This window comes from Balaenoptera ricei, chromosome 1, assembly GCF_028023285.1.
Source record: "Balaenoptera ricei isolate mBalRic1 chromosome 1, mBalRic1.hap2, whole genome shotgun sequence".
NCBI classification, from domain to species: Eukaryota; Metazoa; Chordata; class Mammalia; order Artiodactyla; family Balaenopteridae; genus Balaenoptera; species Balaenoptera ricei.
This window is the reverse complement of record NC_082639.1, coordinates 26,447,490-26,469,880: the sequence shown is the minus strand read 5'-3', so window position 1 is coordinate 26,469,880 and position 22,391 is coordinate 26,447,490. Positions and strand designations below refer to the sequence as shown.

At 46.5% G+C, this 22,391-nt stretch overlaps 1 protein-coding gene across 3 annotated transcripts in view; it reads left to right on the top strand.

Annotated features, from left to right (window-relative positions):
* The window catches only part of PHC2 (polyhomeotic homolog 2), a 106,647-nt gene that overhangs the window by 60,510 nt on the left and 23,746 nt on the right, over positions 1 to 22,391 (top strand). For all 3 annotated transcript variants that reach the window (XM_059918575.1, XM_059918566.1, XM_059918585.1), the window contains exons 6-9: positions 3,708 to 3,794; positions 4,916 to 5,228; positions 17,763 to 18,181; positions 18,452 to 18,617. In XM_059918575.1, coding sequence (XP_059774558.1) covers positions 3,708 to 3,794; positions 4,916 to 5,228; positions 17,763 to 18,181; positions 18,452 to 18,617 — 985 coding nt within the window. The remainder of the gene's footprint in view (positions 1 to 3,707; positions 3,795 to 4,915; positions 5,229 to 17,762; positions 18,182 to 18,451; positions 18,618 to 22,391) is intronic.

The window sequence follows — 22,391 nt, the reverse complement described above, 5'->3', positions numbered from 1 at the left end:
ACACACACACACACAAACACATAAATACACACACACACACACACATAAATACACACACACACACACATAAATACACACACACACACACAAACACATAAATACACACACACACACAAACACATAAATACACACACACACACAAACACATAAATACACACACACACACACAAACACATAAATACACACACACACACACACATAAATACACACACACACACACATAAATACACACACACACACACAAACACATAAATACACACACACACACAAACACATAAATACACACACACACACAAACACATAAATACACACACACACACATAAATACACACACAAACACATAAATACACACACACACACACAAACACATAAATACACACACACACACACACATAAATACACACACACACACACATAAATACACACACACACACACAAACACATAAATACACACACACACATAAATACACACACACACACAAACACATAAATACACACACACACACACACATAAATACACACACACACAAACACATAAATACACACACACACACACACATAAATACACACACACACACAAACACATAAATACACACACACACACAAACACATAAATACACACACACACACACACAAACACATAAATACACACACACACAAACACATAAATACACACACACACACACATAAATACACACACACACAAACACATAAATACACACACACACACAAACACATAAATACACACACACACACACAAACACATAAATACACACACACACACACATAAATACACACACACACACAAACACATAAATACACACACACACACAAACACATAAATACACACACACACACAAACACATAAATACACACACACACACACAAACACAAATACACACACACACAAACACATAAATACACACACACACACACAAACACATAAATACACACACACACACACATAAATACACACACACACACACAAATACACACACACACACACATAAATACACACACACACACATAAATACACACACACACACAAACACATAAATACACACACACACACATAAATACACACACACACACATAAATACACACACACACACACAAACACATAAATACACACACACACACACAAACACATAAATACACACACACACACAAACACATAAATACACACACACACACACAAACACATAAATACACACACACACACAAACACATAAATACACACACACACACACACATAAATACACACACACACACACAAACACATAAATACACACACACAAACACATAAATACACACACACACACAAACACATAAATACACACACACACAAACACATAAATACACACACACACACAAACACATAAATACACACACACACACAAACACATAAATACACACACACACACACACAAACACATAAATACACACACACACACACATAAATACACACACACACAAACACATAAATACACACACACACACACAAACACATAAATACACACACACACACAAACACATAAATACACACACACACACAAACACATAAATACACACACACACACAAACACATAAATACACACACACACACATAAATACACACACAAACACATAAATACACACACACACACAAACACATAAATACACACACACACACACACATAAATACACACACACACACATAAATACACACACACACACACAAACACATAAATACACACACACACACATAAATACACACACACACACAAACACATAAATACACACACACACACACACATAAATACACACACACACAAACACATAAATACACACACACACACACACATAAATACACACACACACACACACATAAATACACACACACACACAAACACATAAATACACACACACACACACAAACACATAAATACACACACACACAAACACATAAATACACACACACACACACATAAATACACACACACAAACACATAAATACACACACACACACAAACACATAAATACACACACACACACACAAACACATAAATACACACACACACACAAACACATAAATACACACACACACACACAAACACATAAATACACACACACACAAACACATAAATACACACACACACACACAAACAAATAAATACACACACACAAACACATAAATACACACACACACACACAAACACATAAATACACACACACACACACATAAATACACACACACACACACAAATACACACACACACACATAAATACACACACACACACATAAATACACACACACACACAAACACATAAATACACACACACACACACATAAATACACACACACACACACATAAATACACACACACACACAAACACATAAATACACACACACACACACAAACACATAAATACACACACACACACAAACACATAAATACACACACACACACACACATAAATACACACACACACACAAACACATAAATACACACACACACACACATAAATACACACACACAAACACATAAATACACACACACACACAAACACATAAATACACACACACACAAACACATAAATACACACACACACAAACACATAAATACACACACACACACAAACACATAAATACACACACACACAAACACATAAATACACACACACACACACAAACACATAAATACACACACACACACATAAATACACACACACACAAACACATAAATACACACACACACACAAACACATAAATACACACACATACACACAAACACATAAATACACACACACACAAACACATAAATACACACACACACAAACACATAAATACACACACACACACAAACACATAAATACACACACACACACAAACACATAAATACACACACACACACACAAACACATAAATACACACACACACACACAAACACATAAATACACACACACACACAAACACATAAATACACACACACACAAACACATAAATACACACACACACACACACAAACACATAAATACACACACACACACAAACACATAAATACACACACACACAAACACATAAATACACACACACACACACACACACATAAATACACACACACACACAAACACATAAATACACACACACACACAAACACACACACATAAATACACACACATACACACACACAGCCTAATCTGAATTTGACTAAAAAATGGCCAAAAGAATGCATCTAATTTGATCTCTTCTGGTGGAGAGTCCTGTTCTGACCCAGACCTGGAGTCCAGAGCAGGTTAGATTTAGAACATGGTCCCTAGGGCATCTGTCTCAGCACAGGGGCCCTGCTCCCCGGGATGCTGCAGAGAGGGACTTGAGGGTGTCCTGCGATTGTTGGTCCCTCTGGGGTGAGCTCTTCACAGATCCTTCTGAAGTAAACTTGCCTTGGGTGCAGCCCCAGAATGGCCCCCCACCCCTGGCCCTTCACTGCCCGGCCTGGGTCAGACCACGCCGAGCCTCTTGAGATTTTCGGGAGATCCCCTTGGACTCTTTCCCTTTCGTGCCTCCCTGCTTCCCTAGTCCACTCCCTGGCTAAACTGTTGTGTCCTGTGGCTGAGCCCACATTGGGCAGGTAAAAGGCGGCTGTTTCCTGTGATTCCAGGCCCAGCCAGGTAACCTGGTGCAGGTAGCTAGGAGCCTAGGCGGCACTGTTCCTTTGTCCCCTCAGCTCATCTTCACGCCCACGGCCACCGTCGCTACTGTGCAGCCTGAGCTCGGCACTGGCTCCCCCGCCCGGCCCCCCACCCCCGCCCAGGTGAGGACTCCATGCTTGTGGGAGGGCAGGGGGGTGGGCACCCCCGTAGAGGGGCACTGATAATGGGTGTGGGCCCGAGCCCTGGAGGAGCTTTGAATGTCTGGAAAGTTTGGGATGTTCTGGGAAAGCAGGTGGGAGACAGGGCATCCCAATGCTCCTAGACTTGCTCCTTAATTCACCGCTGAGAAGGTTTCGGCCACTCTTGACTCTGCTTCGAGCCCCGAACACAGAGCAGGAGTCAGCAGCACGCCGTGAGTGCCAACAACGGTGGTCATCTCTACCTTTTTACCTTACACCCTCCCCAGGATAACTTCTGTTGTTGTTGCCTCTTAAGAGGAAAATTCCACTCTGGTTACACATGCTAGCACCTCTAGGAATCAGCAAAAATTGCATGGAAGAGGGAGCAAAGATGAGTCCTGGGTCCCTTCCTTCTGCTGGGAGTACCCAGACACTGCAGTGGCTGTAAAGATTCTGTGGGCTGCAGGGGAGAGGAACCATCCCCAGCTACAGAACGGGAGGACCCACCTGGTAGCAAGATTATCAGATTTGTCAGATGTGAGTCTGGCACAGCCTCCGTGTGTCCAGCAGAGGGCACCAGGGACCAGGTTGAGTAAGCATGCCCATCCTGCCGTAAACCTGATCCTGAGGACAGGATAATCCTTGGCCTGGGGGACCTTACTGGTCGATTAACTTTCACTTTTGCCCTGGCCTTTTCCAGTGTGGGAAGCCCCGTGCCCCGCTGTATCTGGGAATTCTTTCTAAGTTGTGTGCAGCCCATCCTGATAGTTTGGGGGAGGAGGGGAGGTAACAGAAGGGAGAGACAGCCCGGCCTCCCTGCCTGGGCCTGCCCCAGGAAGGGCAGACATCCCTGCTCAGAATTTAGCTTCTTCTGCTGATGAATCCAATCACTAGCACTCTTTCTGTCCCCTTTAGAAACTCTGCTCCTGGTTCCTCTTTCAGCCCCTGTCTCGTTCTCTCTCTCTCTTTCTTTCTGATTTTAACAACCCACTCTCCTGTTCAGCCATTGGTGGATCCATCCCTAACTCCTCCCCTGTATGAATTGTGTGTCAGCATTGCTCCTACCCACATTCTCTGGACTCCTACAGACCCCTCTTTTCCAGGTACAGAACTTGACCCTCCGAGCACAGCAGACACCAACTGCAGCAGCCTCGGGCCCTACCCCCACTCAGCCTGTCCTGCCCAGCTTGGCCCTGAAGCCCACGCCGGGTGGTAGCCAGCCTCTGCCTACCCCATCACAAGGCAGAAACACTGCTCAGGGTTCCCCTGCAGGTGCCAAGCCTGGCATAACTGACGGTGTGACGGAGCCACTCAAGAAAGGAGATGGCAACAGCAGTGTGCCAGGGAGCTTGGAGGGTCGGGCTGGGCTCAGCCGAATGGTACCTGCTGTGGCAACCCACCCCCTCATTGCACCAGGTAAGGGCTCCAGGAAGAAGGATCCTATCCCAGAAAACTCAGAAGGACTATGGGTCAGGGGGAAACTTTCAAACTTTCCTTTTTCCCATGGACATGCTAAGATGTCAGCCATGTGTCTCTCTTTCCCCTCCTACAGTCCTGAGATGTTCATCAGCTCCAGATTCTGTTTTAGGCTTCCAGCCTAGCTTTAAAGAAGGAAGCCACATCAGTGGGAATAAACGAGACCTTCTTCACAATGGGCATCATGGTGATTCTCAGGGTACACAATCATAGCTTTTCACTTTGAGAGTGGAGGTTTGGCAGTTAGACTATTTTGAAATTCTCTAAGGGTCAGCCAAAAGGACAGGGGCTAGCCAAAGGCATGTAAGAATCCCACAGGGAGATGAAGAAAAGTGGGAATCTTATTTTCTCATCATTCAACAGACATTTGTTGACTAATATTCGCCAGTTATGTTGCCAGTTCTGGGTGTGCAGAGATAAATAAGGCGTGGGCCCTGCCCTCCCAGGAGGGCACAGTCTGGAGAGACAGACAAGTACAATGCAATATAGGGTGATAAGTACTGTAATAGATGTGATCACAGAGGCACTATATAGCCTGGCGGAGAGGAGCCGAGAAAGGCTTGCTGGTGACGGTGACACTTGAGAATAAATCTTGCAGATTAAAAAAGTAATAATCCAGCAGATTACTTGTGAGGCAGATTCTGTGAAGGGGATGAATCAGTATTCCCTGGGGCTAGACTCTTTCCCTGCCTGCTAACATTCTCCCAGTGCTGCCTATTGTAGGCAATCTTTAATGAGAAAATCTGCCAAGAGCCCCAGAAGCCAGACTTATCAGTCTCGGGAACAAGACCAAGCTGTTACAGCACAGAAATGTAGTGGTGGACCACGTGGCTTTGCATTAAAGAGAGACTCACCCTGGTCACATCCCTGAAATAACCACTAACCCTCTGTCCTCATCCAGACTATTTTACCATCCAATCTAACCTGCATTTTTTTTTTCTTGAGAGCCTACTTTATGCTTGTTACTAGACTAACCAAGATGGTCAAAATGTGATTTCTTACCTAAAGGAGTGTGCATTCAAAAGGAGGGAGCCAGATATATAAGCAAATCCATTCGATTTCATAAATACCATTGTAGGAGTAAGTATGAGGTAAGTGCGGGCCCAGGTGGGCACCTCATTGCCAGACAGGAGGGGTCAGAGATGCTGTCCCTCCAAGGAAATGGCACTGAGTATTGAAGCAGGAGTCATTTCCCCAACAGACAGAGGAGGGGAAGGTATTCTAGACAGACAGTGGGAGGCGAGCTGGGGAGAATCTGAATTCAAGTCCTTTATTCGCCCTTTTGAGGCTTCAAGGACAGATGTGGTCTCAGCCTCCAGTGGTCACTCCGAGCTGAGGCAGGCACCTCCCTGCAGAGGCCTGACTGCCCTGTGGCTCGAGGCGTTTCGCCCTGTCCGGCATTGCTTTCTCCAGAGACTAGTCTAGCCTCTTCCTTTTATGAAGAAAGAAACGGAGGCTCAGAGGGTAAAGTCTGGAGGATCTTACCCTGAGCTGATAGCAGCTGAGACTAGAGCAAGGAGCCCAAATTAACATTTCTTCTACCTTCCCATGCAACCTACAAACCCTAGAGCAACATCCGGGCTTCAGGACTTCCTGAGAACCCCATTTCTGCCCAGGCCAAAATGTAACCTCTCCCTAGATCTAAGCCAGCCCCCCAGATTCTAAGGATCCTTCAAAGGAGAGACCAGTCCTTAGGGTTCTTCCTAAGGCTCCTAGGCAACCCTGGGGCCTCAAGAAAACTGGACAGAAAGGGAACCAGCCCTGATAAAAACCTCTGATGTAGACTAGATAATATGCTGGGCTTTTTTATGTACCTCACCTCTTTTGACCTTCAAAAGAACCCTGTAAGGTAGATGCTTTTATCCATTTAACAGATGAGAAAACTGAAGCTCAAAGCGGTTACCCAAGAACTTACTATAAGTGTCACTCAAGGTCACATCAGTATTACATGGCAGAACTGGAAACCAATTCCTTGTCTGGCTGAGTCAGATCCTGTGTTCTTAATCATCAAGCCACATTTGCCTCTCTCAGTTCTTACAGTGGGGCTTCCTAGGCCTTTCTTTTTCCTGACCCAGAGCTCAAAAAGCCTGACCGTTCTAAGACTGTTCTGGGTTTTACAGAGTCTAGTGGAGGGCTCTCTTCTCTTGAGCCTGGTAAAGGGGAAGGCCCGTGAGTTACAGACTGAGGTCCAGGGCCCCAGGTGTGGCCTGAGACTTAACAGCATGTGGCTATAGGCAGTACAGAGACCAGTGTTCCCCAGAACTTTCTACGGAGCAGCTGTGAGCTGCAGACCACAAAGACCGTCTCCCCAGTGAGACAAATCAGTAGGCTTTGCATTGTTCCTGTCTCCCACCATCCCCTCCTGTTCTTCCCTTCCTCTCCCACCCCTTCCTCTCCATGGGTCCACTCCTCACCCCCACCGCCCAAACGGAAGGCAGCAGGGACGTTTAAGATGCGGCAGACCCTCTCAGGGCCTCTAGAACAAAAAAAAAGGCTGAAATAATCCTCCTGACCTGATGGGGGGCGGCCTGGAGCAGCACCTGCCTTGGGTGCCACAGTTCCCCAGCGAGGAGGTAACTTCTGGCCTCCTGCCCAGCCAACGGACTGCGAATGAACGGAGGGATCAGAGTGTGTGCGCATGCGTGTGTGTGTGTGTGTGTGTGTGTGTGTGTGTGTGTGTGATTGAGAGAGAGAGAGAGGGATGGGGAGCAGAGTGGCAGGTTTTTGCTATTGGAGCCTTTTTTGAGCTGGCTGGCTGGCTGCCCCCAGGGAGAGTAACCAGTGGAGACTTGTGGTGGAGGCAGTGCTGGGAGGAGGGCAGACAGGACTGCGTTCTCCTGGGGGCTCTTTCCTCCCAGAGCAGGCAAACGCTCTAGTCCCAGCTGGGACTGCTCCCACTGACAGCTGTTTGGGGGCAAAGCCCCTCCCCCATGGCAAGCTCCCTGCTGTTCCTGCTCCTGTCACCTTGGCAACGGGCTTCTTTAGGCTCCGCAAATAGAAAAGGTCCCTTATGCCCTGAAAAGGCGTGGGTTGGTGGGTGGGGGAGGGGAGTAGGAGGCGGAAAGCAGAGCAGAGAGGTTGGGCTTCTTGGTGATCTGAGGACCCAACCAGGAGGGCAGAAGAGGCACAGGCTGCAAGGTCCCATGGGCCTGGCTTCTAGGGGCGCCAAGACCTGGGGGAGCTGGGCCACAGCTCCTGATAGGAGGCTTGGTTCTTGGAGTCCTCATTCTAGTGGCTAAACTCAAGGCCTTGGATGCACATGCAGGCTCAAAGGTGAGGAGAAAGTGGCTGACCAGGAGGGAGATGCTGTGATAAAAGAGAACTGAAAAGCCTGGGCCCTTTTCACACAATTGTGCTCCAGATGCCAGGTCTTTGTTGTGTCTCTTGGTCCCTCCTCAGGTCTCTGGAAGGAGAGGAGAGAATTCACTGTTGGGAAGGCCTGCCACACAGCGGCTTTGTTTTATCACAGAGAGGGTTTTGTGTCGGGGAGTGGTGATTCTGTCTGTGATAGGCGGGACAATGTGATGGGTGCTGATTCCAGGACTCTTGGGTACCATATTTCCCTCCCAAAGCAGCTGCCAAACTGTAGGGTAGATGCACTTTTACTTAGAGAATCCAGCAGAAACCAAAACACACATGTGGGCCTGTTATCTAGCTGGAATCAGATCCCCTACAATTTTGATGTTAAAATCATGCAGCCAGCCATGAAAGTCATTTCATTTATCCACTGTAGGATCAGATTTAGATTACTAACCATCTCCTCCTTATACTAGGGGGGAAAAGCCAGCAGATATCAGAGGAGGAGTTTTATATTTTGCTGAACATTTCTCACCATAGGTGTGTGTGTGTGTGTGTGTGTGTGTGTGAGAGAGAGAGAGAGAGAGAGAGAAGAAGCAGACTGTGTTCCTTGGAACTGTTGAGCATTCCTTCTTTCCTGAAATCCTTCACCCTAAGCTCCTGTTATGTTACTTCCATGGTTGCTGCCAGTAATAATAATTATTACCAGTTAATGAACAACCATGTTCCAGGCACTGTACTAAATGCCTAACCTACATTTTTCATTTAATCCTAGCAATAATTATTCATCTCACAAATTAAGAAGATAGGGCTCAGAAAAAAATAATTAACTACCATCTCCATATAGCTTTTCTCTCTTTAATTGTTCAATTCAGCTCAACAAATATTCATTTAGCACCTATTAGGTGCCAAACGTGATGCCAACCATATGGGTGTTAGAGTTGAACAAGTGTATAGTCTAAGAGGGGTTGTGGAAATTTGAGTCATGCCTTGAAAAATGAGTACGTTTCCAGAACAGAACTGAAGGGGGATTATCTCAGCTGGCACTGGGAGGCACTATGCCCAGAGCGGCCACGTGTGCCTGTGACCATCTGTCTGTGTAGGTGGCCCTGCTGCCCCTTGCTTTTCCCTGGCCCCACTGCCATTAGCTGTGGGACTCCCAAAACACTCTGTCCATCCCCCTTGTGTTTGACTTCAACACCTACGTTTTCAGACACCTGCCACCTGTCCACAGATGACTTCTCAATGCGTGTCCGTCCCTGTCCTCCTCCCCTCTCCCCAGAGATTTCCAACTGTCTATAGGATACGCCCACGTGGATATCACCCCACCGGCATACAGATTTTTAAAATTCGGAGATTCATAAATAAAACAAAAACCAAAACCCGGAAGTCTTCCTCTTCAGAAAGGTCCCCCTTTCCCGGTTCCTGGCTGCTGTCCACAATCATCAGGTATTCCTAGACTCAGACTTACAATCTCAGGGTTGTTTTGACTTCATTTTCCTTCATCGGAGAGGCAGGGTGTTATCATGGGAAAAGCAGAGACTTCGGAGTTAGACGTGGTTTCAGACCCCAGCTTCATCACTTACTAGGTTTATGACCGTCATCAAGTTACTTAATCTCTGTAAATCTCGATTTCTTCATCTGTAAAACAAAGATGGTTATATTTACAACAGACTGTAAAAATGGATGAGATGGCCTGCAGAAGTGATCAGATATCTACCGAGTAGGCTCACAGTAGATATCCGTTCCCTTTCCCTCCTTATTCCCACCCTCCATCACCGCCCAGTTTATCACCAGGTTCTGACCACATTTCCTACGTGTCGGCTTCCGGCTTTGCTTAAGGCCTGCTGACCATACGAGGCTTAATTGACCACCAGAACATCCTGCTCATAGCTGCCAGAATCGCCTTCCTCAGAGACTCCTTTCTTGTTTAGAAACCTTCGCTGGGTCTTTATTTCCTACTCTGTCAGTCACAGGAGGGATTCAATAATCAGCACATTAATGACTTCTGACCGACTGACTCTGACTCTGGGGTGGGAGCCTTCAAGACCCCCCAATTGCCCCTTGAACCACTCTCATCACTCCCAGCTCCCTCGCATAGATCCTCTGCCTCGCCTTCCCCACTTCCCCCCGCCCACCTTTGTAACTTACTTGACCCACATAGACCTTCTACCTCCCCACCTTCTGGCATAACACACCCCCGTCGTTGTCCACCCCTCCAAGATTACCTCCAAAGTTCTCAACAGCCCCCAACTAACACTTGAAGGCCTGCCATTTCAACTTGAGCTCGCTGACTGCGCCATTCACTTGCCCGTCAGCATTTTTTGAGCATTTGTGAGATACAAGGCACTATGCCTCATCTGTCAGGTGAAGCCAACTTCCCCGGAACTTGCTGCACTGTGGAAGTCTCTCGGAAACAACTCTCTCTCCTTGCTTGTAAAGTGGGGATACCGCCCATTTGCTTCAGAGGCTGATTGTAAGGAATAAATGAGACTCAAATTACGAGAATGCTTTGAGAAGTTCAAAACAATATACAAATAGCAGGTAGTATTTTAAGAATAGCTACCACTTATTGTGCATCTTCTCAGTATGAACAAAGGCAGGGAACCTCTCCTCTTTGTGGTTGAAGCATAATATTCCATTTGATACTAATGACTATGAAGTGTATATCACCATTTGCAGAACAGGAAGTCAAGATTCAGAGAGGTTAAACAATTTGTCTTAAGTTGCACAGCCTGTAGGTGGCAGAACCAAGATTCAAACCAGATCTGTCTGACTCTAAAACCGACACCTTTAGCCACTTATGCTGTATTCTCATCCCTCTGCCAAGGGTGAGTAGTTTCTTTTCTAATGCTGCAAGCTGCCTTATAAGGAATCCTGCTCACAGAGGATATGTGGTGGTTTTGCCAGGTAGTTGCAGAGCAGGTCTAAAGATATTAAGGCATAGACAGCCCACCATAGAGTGCCCCTGAGGTCAGCAACCCTGTTTTTATAAACTTGTTTCCTCTTATGGGGAAATTCCCTTAGCTCCATTTCCCCTCTCCTATTCCTCCTACCCCTCAGCCTGGAAGGACTGCATCCGGGAAAATTCACGTGGCTATTGCTTTCGGTTTTCCTAAAAGGAGCTTTCTTGTCTAGTTATGTATATGTGGGACTCTGACCTCTAGAGTCAACCTCAATCTCAGTCACTCCCCGAGGCCTGATCACATGAGACATCTTTGGAGATGAGCAGCCTCTGGAGAGTGCTGGCATCATTTAGACCCACCCATCATTTTGCCTCTTCTCTGGCTGCTCCTGCATAGTCGTCCCGGGTCCAGCTGTACAGGATGCTCTGTGGGTCCTTGAAAGCACCGGGGTGTACAGTGCCTCCAAGTCTTCCCACGTGCTCTTCCTTTCAGCATCTTCTGAACTCTGAGTCATGCTAAACACTTACTTCCTCTGGGAAGCCTTCTCTGCTTTCCTTCCCAAGCTGAATCCCCTTTTCTGTGTTCTCAGTAGTCTGTGCTTATCTCCTGTCATAACATTTACCAAGTAATACCGAGAGTGTCTGTTTTCCAGCTATCTCTTTGACCAAACTGTAACCTATTCTAGGGACCATGTTTTAACCAGCACCAAACATGGTACTTGGTCTATAGTAGGTGCTTAGTAATGTTTGTTGAGTGAATGAATGGTTGAAAGTATCTCTTCACTTAACTCTCTAAACCTTGAAGAGTAGTGGGTTGTAAAAAGTTATGCCATTCCTCTCTCACAGGCACCCTCCTCTCACCCATGGTCCAGGTAACCCCAAACTCTAGTCAAGTATTGCAGATCAGAGAAAAATAAGTGTTTGAGCAAACCTCCAGCCTACAACTGGGATGCTTGCAGCTCCCATGTACTTTGAGACAAGAGTCCCAGCATTTCTGGACAGTGAGCTGTTTCCTGCATCTGTGAAGACTTGGGATCAATCGAGATCCATTACTGATCGCAAGTTCTGGCAGTGGATGCAGCGAAGGGGGCGTGCCAGTAGGCCGTCACAGCCAGCCCTCCTGCATGGGGGCCTTAATCCTCTTGTTGCTAACAACCAACTGTTTGGGGAACAGTGAATTGGTCTCTTCAGATTCTAAGGAGGCCATCAAGGTTAGAGCACCGGATGGGAAGGTGAGCATTGGCTGGAGTCTCTCCTTTTAACTGGGCCCTAATTTGTTGAGGCCCTAGGCCTGCCCCTCCTCTGCTCCCTGACAGGGCTGATGAGGCCTTCCAAAGCCGTGGCTGAGGTCCCATGGAACCAACCCTTTGTTCCTTAGAAGCAGTGAGCTTTCCAGCTGCAGGGGATGGGGCAGCCAAAATAGGTACAAGCGAGAAATGAAGCTACTGGACTGTAGGAAAAAATAAAGGTCCAGAGTGATTTCTGTGCATTCATATTTCATAAACCGTATGCCCCATCCTGGCTGTAGTGAAGAGGGATGAGGCCTCCTCTGGCATTGTGGCCTCAGTGGGAAGTGCCCACCTTCACCACCCCACGCTGAGCCGGGAGGGCGTGGGAGAGGGAGGAGAATCCGTCCATCTCACCAGGATCGGCAGCAGACAGTTGCTAAGCATCCACAGACGTAGCTTATTATGTTGGACAATGTGGAAGGGAAAAGAAACATTAAAAACCTAGTTCAACTAAAGCACATCTTTTAAGTTTAAAAAAAAAACATAAAACAAGTCTTTAACTCAAAAAGCATATAGTCTGGTCGGATAGATAGGAAATAAACACATAAAAGCATAAAAGTATTCCAGTTTAAGACACCACTGATTATGACACACCATTATTTTTTTTTTAATTTATTTATTTTATTTATTTATTTTTGGCTGTGTTGGGTCTTCGTTTCTGCGAGGGCTTTCTCTAGTTGCGGCGAGCGGGGGCCACTCTTCATCGCGGTGCACGGGCCTCTCACTATCGCGGCTTCTCTTGTTGTGGAGCACAGGCTCCAGACGCGCAGGCTCAGTAGTTGTGGCTCACAGGCCTAGTTGCTCCGCGGCATGTGGGATCTTCCCAGACCAGGGCTCGAACCCGTGTCCCCAGCATGGGCAGGCAGATTCTCAACCACTGCGCCACCAGGGAAGCCCCCATTATTTTTTTAACTCTAAGAAAAGCACTACCAATTAAACCAACATCATCAACTGTAATATGCATCCCAATTCAAAAGATGTTAAAGTGGAGGTGGGGGGATAAGAATCGATTTTTAAGAATCAATGAAATACATATACAAGATAGCACATGTTAAATCATAAATGAATCAAAGAAACAATAAAGTGTTCAGGACTTCTGAGGGAAAACCCATAATTGAGGGTTAAGGCAAAGAGAGAAAACACGAGCTGAGCCTGGGCCAAAGAAGCTAATGCTTTACTGAGATCACTGAAGTGGAAGGAGGGCATTCCAGAAAATGGAAGCACTGAAATCAAAGCCAGAAAGGCACGGGGGAAGTGATGTTGTACAGACAATGAGCAGAGAAGTTAGGGTGGGTGAAGGTGAGGGCAGGAAGGTGGTGAGCAGAGACTGGACAGGAGGAGAGGCTTCAATAACCCAGAGTGCTGATAAAACCAAAGTGGCCTGTGGGGTTACCCCCATTTCATCCATATTCTGACTCTGAAGAGGAAAAGTTCTGCGGGACAAACAAGCTGGAGTCCCACCGTGTTGTCATTCATGCATTCATTCATTCATTCAGCAATACTGATTGAGCATCTACTAAATTCCAGGTACTTTGGAGGAAGCAAATCCTAAATTCTGCCTGTCAAGGTGAGATAAGTCATTTACTGAGATAACTATGAGGTATAGGTATCATCGTTACTCCCACTTTAAAGATGATGGCACAGAGGTCCAGGGAGGTCCAGTGAGTTGCCCAGCCTCCCACAGGAGGTCAGGGATGATGAGAATTTGATTTATGGCACTCTAGACAGTATGAGACAAGGCACAAACTTCTGTACAGGGGACAGTGGACAGAAAAGATTGCTTAGGTCAAAGAAATAATAAAATTGAAAGGTTAGTTTATGTTGTAAGAAGATCTTGAATGTCAGGATCTTTAGACAACCTCAGACAAAGGAGAGTCCCTGATGGCTTTTAATCAGGGATCAGATCTGTGCACTAGGAAGATTAATTTGTGATCTATCTACAAGGCGGATTATAGAGAGAAGAAACTGGAATCAGACCAATTAGAAAGCTATTACAACCCTTTAAATGAAAGGAATTTGACCCAGGATAATGCTTGAGTTAAATCACGGTCTTGGCTTTTTATTAACCTTGAAAGGTTAAGGATGTACACTCCCCTCAAAATACCCTGGGGTCTTTGATCTATGAACTTATCTAAGCCATCAAGAACTTTGTTTCCAGCCTTGTCATATACTAGCATCATTTGTTCTAAAACAATGGCCTTAGGGTTTCCACAAGCAGCACGGGGTCGGGGAGAGAGTGGGACAGAGAGGAGGCCCCGGGATCGAGGGCCGCGAAGCCAGCAGTTGCCTCTCCCAATCTTGGTAAACAAAGGTGTACTGCACCTAACTACACTCTTTATACTCTACAGATCTAGACCCTTCTTCTCTAACCTTCCCTTTTCCACCTTATAAATCCTGAATTTTAAACTCTTTTCCTATGATAGCCACCCCCATCAGATTGTATGATCGCTAGTCCAAACCTCTTGTCTCACAGTTAAAACCCCGAAGCCCTGGGAAGGAAAAGGACCTGTCTCAGGCCACACAGCCAGTGGATAGCGGGACAAGCCTCTGACCCTCCTAGCCTCTCTGAGCTGCACCATCTCCAGCTCTCAGCTCAGACCGGCAGCCCCTAGAGGGACTCTGTCCCCCGGCAGGAATTCATGGTTTTGTAATACGGGAGAACAAGTTTTACTTGTGTCTTCAGTGACGCTGCCCATCATTCTGCAGATCTTTTTAGCCTCTAGAGACTAGCCAGGCATTTCATGGCCTCTGTGGTATCTGTCCAGTGTCTTAACAATGGTCATCTTAAAAATCCCTGATTTTTTTTTTAAATTTTATTTATTTATTTATTTATTTATTTATGGCTGAGTTGGGTCTTCGTTTCTGTGCAAGGGCTTTCTCTAGTTGCGGCAAGCGGGGGCCACTCTTCATCGTGGTGCGCGGGCCTCTCACTATCGTGGCCTCTCTTGCTGCAGAGCACAGGCTCCAGACGCGCAGGCTCAGTAGTTGTGGCTCACGGGCCTAGTTGCTCCGCGGCATGTGGGATCTTCCCAGACCAGGGCTCGAACCCGTGTCCCCTGCATTAGCAGGCAGATTCTCAACCACTGCGCCACCAGGGAAGCCCCCAAAATCCCTGATTATTAAGTTTGCCTGACTAACAATCTTGGCCTGACTGTTAAGTTTGAGCTATTCAAGGTGAAATTAGGAGACAAGGCTCAGGGTGAGGTCAGGGGCAATTCATAATCACCAAATGCCTGCTGGCAATTTCCATTTGGACATTCTACCATCACCTCAAGCCCCACACATTTCTCTCAAAACCTCATGGCCATCCGTGTTTCCCCCTCCCATCTTTCCCTGTCATCCAGGTTACAGCCCGTGGGCCAACCATACTCCCTCCTCTGCCTACAGCAGTCGGTCACCAAGGAGCATTTTGTTTCTCCTTACCGCCTCGTTTCTGTCCTCTCCTTTCCATTCTTATTGGCATTCTGCTTGGAACTCTGTGTTGGGTTGTGATGAGATAGTTGGAAACTTGCTTGTAAATGGACAGAATTCAAGAAAAAAGGTACCTCCCCTAACTCTGTTTGAAATCTGCTTACTTTGCACCTGTGTCACAGGATCCTTTTTAAATGTTAGCTCAGGACCCAGAATTTGCATTCCCCTCATTGGCTGGGAGCCTTTGGTTGTAAAAATCCATTTGTGAGCTTCCAGCTGTGGCCCTCTGTGCTTTTGCAGGGCACAATGTCTCTCTGCCAGCCCTCCAGCTGTGGGAGTCCCTGCAGAGGACAGCTTTTAGGCAGGACAGATTCAGCTGAGCAGCCCTCATGCTAAGCTGGCCTGGATGCCACTAGACAAGAGAGTGAGTGGCTTGAGGACAATCAGTCTCTGAGCTGAATTTCCTGAACCCCTTCTGTCTATAAGGCATGAGCTGGACACAGGAGGGATAACTAAAAAGTATAAGGATCCTCACCTCAAAGAGCTAGCCTGGTTAAAATGGAAGAAGAAAGGACCAGCAGCAAATGGCAACACATGAATTCCAGTTCAGGACAATACGTTTGTTTATTTATTTAGCCCCCATCTAATATTAGGCATCATACAAGGTTCTGAATAAAGAGATACGTGATAGTTTCTGATCACGAGGGGTTCATGATCTGGAAGGGAAGACAGCTAAGAAACAATTATAATCCATTGCGAGACACGTCATTATGGTAGAGGTGAGCCCAGGATACTCAGAACCTAAGCCAAGACTGAAATAATAATTTAAATTATCTGATTGAATATATGAATTAAATGATTGACGATGACCATGTGCCAGGCACTGCGCTGTGCACATAATGTCATTTTTCTCTCATTTTATTCACACAGCATTTTTCTTCTTTCATCCTTACAACTTTCTGGGCAAGAACTATTTTTGTTTCTGGTTCTCAGACAAGGCAGCTGAGGCCTAGAGAGGTTAAGCAGCTAGCCCAAGGTCCCCCACTGGGTAACAGAAGGAACCAGTGGTCCATCCCAGGCTGCCTCCCCCCAGAGCCTGAGGACCGTGTGTACAACCGGCACTCCCTGGAGGGGGCCCAGCCTGAGCAGAGCCAGTAGGGTGAATAAGATCCAGCCTTACAGAGCTGGGCTGGGCGATGGGAGCCTGCACCTGTTGCAGGCACAGAGAAAAGCAAGTGAAGGGCATGGAGGAGAGAGAACATAGCACACTGCAGAATCCAGTGTTTCTCTCAGCCACTGGAATGATCAAAGAAGGCTTTGCAGAGGAGGTGAGCTTTGCATTGGCCTTTGAGGGACAGCCAAGGGCCCAATGTTTCGGCATGGGAAGAAAGCAAGAAAACAGAGAGAGAAGGCCAGACCGTGGCAATGGTCAGGCCAGGCTCTAGGTGAAAGAGGAAAGAGATGAAAGCAAGAACACCGAGTTTGGAAAGCCTTCTTTATGTGGATGTGGGAGGGGGCACAGCAGAAGGTGAGACCGAGCCATGCCACCTAACCTGGCCTCCCCCTCTTCAGCCTATGCTCAGCTGCAGCCACACCAGCTCCTCTCCCAGCCGTCCTCAAAGCACCTGCAGCCCCAGTTTGGGATCCAGCAGCAGCAACAGCAAGCATCACAACAGCCGCCGCCGCCCCAGCCATCACGGCCAGCGCTCCAAGCCCCGTCCCTCCCCCAGCTGGCCGCGGTCCCTCCAAGCCTGGCCCTGCAGCCTGGCCCCGAAGCCCATGCCATGCCGCTAGGCCCAGTCCCATCCACCCTGCCTCTCCAGTGTCCCGCTGCCAACCTGCACAAGCCTGGCAGCGCTCAGCAGTGTCACCCTCCCACGCCAGATGTCGGGCCTCACAATGGATACCCTGAGGGCCTGTCTCACACCCCTCAACACAGGTTCCAGCATGCCTCGGCTGTCATCTTACAACTGCAGCCTGCTTCGCCAGTGGTGAGTAAGCCGATCCCAAGGTCCAGGGAACAAAGTGGGAGGACACAGCTCAGGCAATCCCGTGGCCCCCATTTGGATGTGTGTCTGGGTGGGCTGAGTGTTGAAGTCCTCTCTGAGTATTCCAGGAAAGAAAAGGGGCCTCTCCCTAATTTGGGGCTGGCTGAATCTTAACGTTCTTGCCTTCTACCGAAGCTCCATGGAAACGGGGGACGTGTCCAGGAATGTAGAGGCAATTCACGAGAAGATCATCTCTGTCCTGTCCTTTAACAGCCCCAGCAGTGCACCCCTGATGACTGGAAGGAAGTGGTACCTGGAGAGAAGAGTGGGCCTGAGACTCGGTCTGGCCCATCACCGCATCAGCAAGCCATCGTCACTGCCATGCCAGGTGGCCTGCCTGTACCCAAGAGCCCGAACATCCAGCAGTCCCCAGCTCATGGTATGAAGTGTAGCGGGGCCCTCGGGGGAGGGGAGAGCATTGGCCTTCCTTGCCACCCCCTGGCACATCTCACTTGGGCATCTAGAATGGGAGGGAAACTACTCCAAGCCCCAAGAAGCAAGAAAGAAGCTGGGTAGGTGGAAACAGAGAGAGGATTGAGAAGATGAAGCAAGGATAAAGAAAGGGGACCCAGAAGGCATAAAGGAGAAAGAAAAGGAGAATTGAAAGTTCTAGATAAGGCTTGCCTGTCATTGCTGTCAGATGTATCTGCATATCCGTATGCCGGGTTGAGAGTTCACCCAGGGATCCAGTTGTCTCAGTCCTCTGCTCTGCTTGGTATGAGAGGGCGTTCTTGAAGTTGGCAATATGACAAGGTGGCTGCGTAGTGCAGAGATGAGGGAAATGCCTAGGGGGAGCTAGGAGGGGATTCAGGGTGGGTTCAGCTCGCGGAAAGCATCTTTGAAGGAACGGTGCTCAGCTCTGGGATCCCCACCTTCTGTCTGTGAGTGCTCAGTGACAGGCGGGCTTCTCCAAGACCTGGGTTTTAGGAGACTCTGCTGATCCCCCTACCCTGACGAGAGAGTCACAGCAGTACCTCTGCCTTCACAGTGATCCCTTCGCTTTCCTTTCCTTCTCTGCCAGTGTGCACAGCAATCTTGGCCCAGATCTCAGAGACATTCTGGGCCATGGGCTGCCTACAACTCAGGGAGGCAGTTCCATCATCGGACTAAATGTGTGCTGGGAGTCGGGTGGGGAGAGCCAAGAGAAAAGGGGTTTGGAAACGGAAGAAGGAGAAATGAGAAGAAAAGTACTTTGGGACAAAGTAGTTATAAATGCCCTATAAGGAATGGAGGGTAGAATCAAGGAAAAGGAAAGCAAAGGAATATGAAGAAAAAAACATTAGAAAAATTAAAAGACAGCAAGGAGGTCAGCATTCTCTTGGCAAACTTGCAATGATAAGGAGCTCACCATTTTGAAAAGCAGCCCATTCCACTGTAGGATTGCTCTAATTATCAGAAAGTTGCTCTTCAAATTAAGCCAAAATCTGCTCTCCTGGAACTCCCACCACTGGCTATGATTCTGTCTTGTGGATTGTCCATCTCCTACAGTGTGTATAGACAGTTATCATGTCTCTTTCCTCTCCCCCATTAAAAAAAGAGAAAATCTTCAGGCTAAATATCTGAGATTTATTTCATTTTCTACCTATCATACATCCAGACCTCCCATTCCCACCATGCTGATCATTCTTGTCTAGCTACATTCTACCTCTCCACTAATTCCCTTAAAGTGTGAGCCCCAAAATGAAGCACATTAATTCCAAATACAAAAAGCCGCTAGTCACCCTAGGTTGGCACCTAGACTTAGCTTTATAAGCCCTTCAGAGGACAGAGATCTGCATGGTATAGTAGAGAGGAACTAAAATTCGTTGAACACCTGTGTGCCAAGTTCTGCTCTAAGTTTTCCTTTACTCACTCATGATAACCCTGAGAGATAAATATTATTGTCTCCATTATTTAGAGGAGGAAACAAAAGCTTGAAGAGGCTCCAGGTCACACAGCTATGAAAGGGCAGCGCCATGATTCTGGCTCCAGGGGTAATTCCCTCACCTGCCTTCAGCAGGACATTGCACCTATGGCCCCACGTTAACTCCCCTGACCCAGGGGAATGATACCCTTAGTTCACCGAGCACTGTGTCACCTGAATTCCAGAGGGGTTGGGTTTGGTTTTTGTTTCTGTCTTTGTTTTTGTGGTTTCTTTTTACATGGACTGCTATCACTTCAGGTCTCCTCCATCTCAAACTTGTACAATTTATATTGTGAGCCAAAACATGATTAATTATATCTGTTAAATGTTATCTTGTGAATTTAGCCCACAGTTCCAGGCTAGCCAGAAAATGGTAATAGTTAACAGCTAACATTTAATGAGTCCTCTCTGCCAGCTTTACATGCATTTCCTCATTTAATCCTGACAGTAACCCTCTGAAGCAGGAACTTTTATCATGCCCATTTTAAAGATAAGAAAACTGAGGCACAGCAAGAATAAGTGGTGGGGCAGGAATGTTTTATATCTGAATTTTGTCACTCATTATACTAACTCCTCTGCTTAACTTTGCCATCTGTAAATTATATAGCGTGTTTTCTTTGTCTTTAACCAATTTGCTGATCGAAATATTGAATAGGACCTGACTGAAGACACATCCCCTGTCTGCAGGTTGGTGATAATCAACAGCCTTTGTTCAAGTATTTGTTATCCAACAACCTCTGAATGAACTGACATTTGCCTCCCTTTCTTCATCTTGTCTAGAAAGCTCTCAAAAATCTCTTTCTGAAATCTAATCTAGATGATACACACATAACAAAGCATCTTGCTTCTGAGGTTCTATCTCATGAGAAAAGTAAGTTTTGCACAGTGGAAACAATTGTCAACCACCCAAGATTTAAATATTCATTCTGTGTATGTTTGAATGCCTGCTCTGCGCAAAGCACTGTGGGGTGGGAGGTAATAAATACATAGAGAAATAAGGTCTGTACCCTACCTTCAAGGAGCTTAAAGTCCTCTGGGAAACTTGAGAAATGCATAGGAAAAAAATACAGTAAAAACTAAGATATGATAAATGGCATAGAAAGATTATGGGTAAATGCTTTAAAAGGTAAGAGAGAGAAGTTACTGCCAAGTAGAGATTATCAGGATAGATTGTAGGGAGGAAGTGGCATTATTCTAGAGCGAGGGTTGGCAAACTACATCCCGAGGGCCAAATTCATCACATCACCAGTTTCTGTACAGCCCACAAGCTAATAATGGTTTTTACATTTAAAAAATTTTTTAAGACTCAAAAAAAGATGAATATTTTGTGATACATGAAAATTATACGAAATCCGAATTTCTGTGTCCATAAATAAAGTTTTATTGGCACACAGCCACGTTCATTCGTGTAGTGTTGTCTGTGGCTGCTTTCCTGCTGCAACAGCAGAGTTGAGTAGTTGCAACAGAGACCACATTGCCTGCCAAGTCTAAAATATTTACTATCTGGTCTCTCACAGAAAAAGTTTGCCAGCCACTGTTCTTGAGTCTAGACCTTGAAGGATAGGTAGGACCTGGACATGTGGCATTGGGGAGAAGGGACTAGTGAAGTAAAGGAAGGGAGGCGGGAGGGTGGGCGTGTTTGGGGGACAGAGAGGCCAAGCATTCATAGAACAAAATGTTAAGTGTAAGAAATGCAAAGGCAGAAAGGGGGAGGAAATGTGAATATTAATGAAAGAAGACTTTGAAAATTTGAAACATGGGGGGGGGGAACGAGGGAAAGAGAAAGGGAGCAAAGTAAACGATCAGGGAATATAAAATAAATGTAAAATGTGGAAATAAAGGAAAAGGGATGAGGCCTGAGGGGAAAGGTTGGGGATATGAATGCTAAGAAAGGTAAGAATATGAGAAAATGTTGGAAATAGAAGTCAAGCATGGAGAGAGAAATTCGGGGCAAGTATTCAGCATAAAGCTGGGGGATGGGGGTGCAGTGAGCCTTGTGAGTCTCACAAGCTCTAGTATATCTACTGAATGAAGGTGCTTTCCCGACAATTCAGTTTAATCCAGCGTGGTTTAGGAAGAGAAGTAACATTTATTGGGCTCCACCTGTGTGCCGGGCACTGCAGGCAATTTGTATAAATGCCCTCAGTTAGCCTGCACAGTAAGCCTAAAGAGGAGGCATTAGCCCCGTTTATGGAGGTGTAACTGGGTCACTTTGGTCATTACTTAACCTCTCTGTTCCTCAGTTCCCAG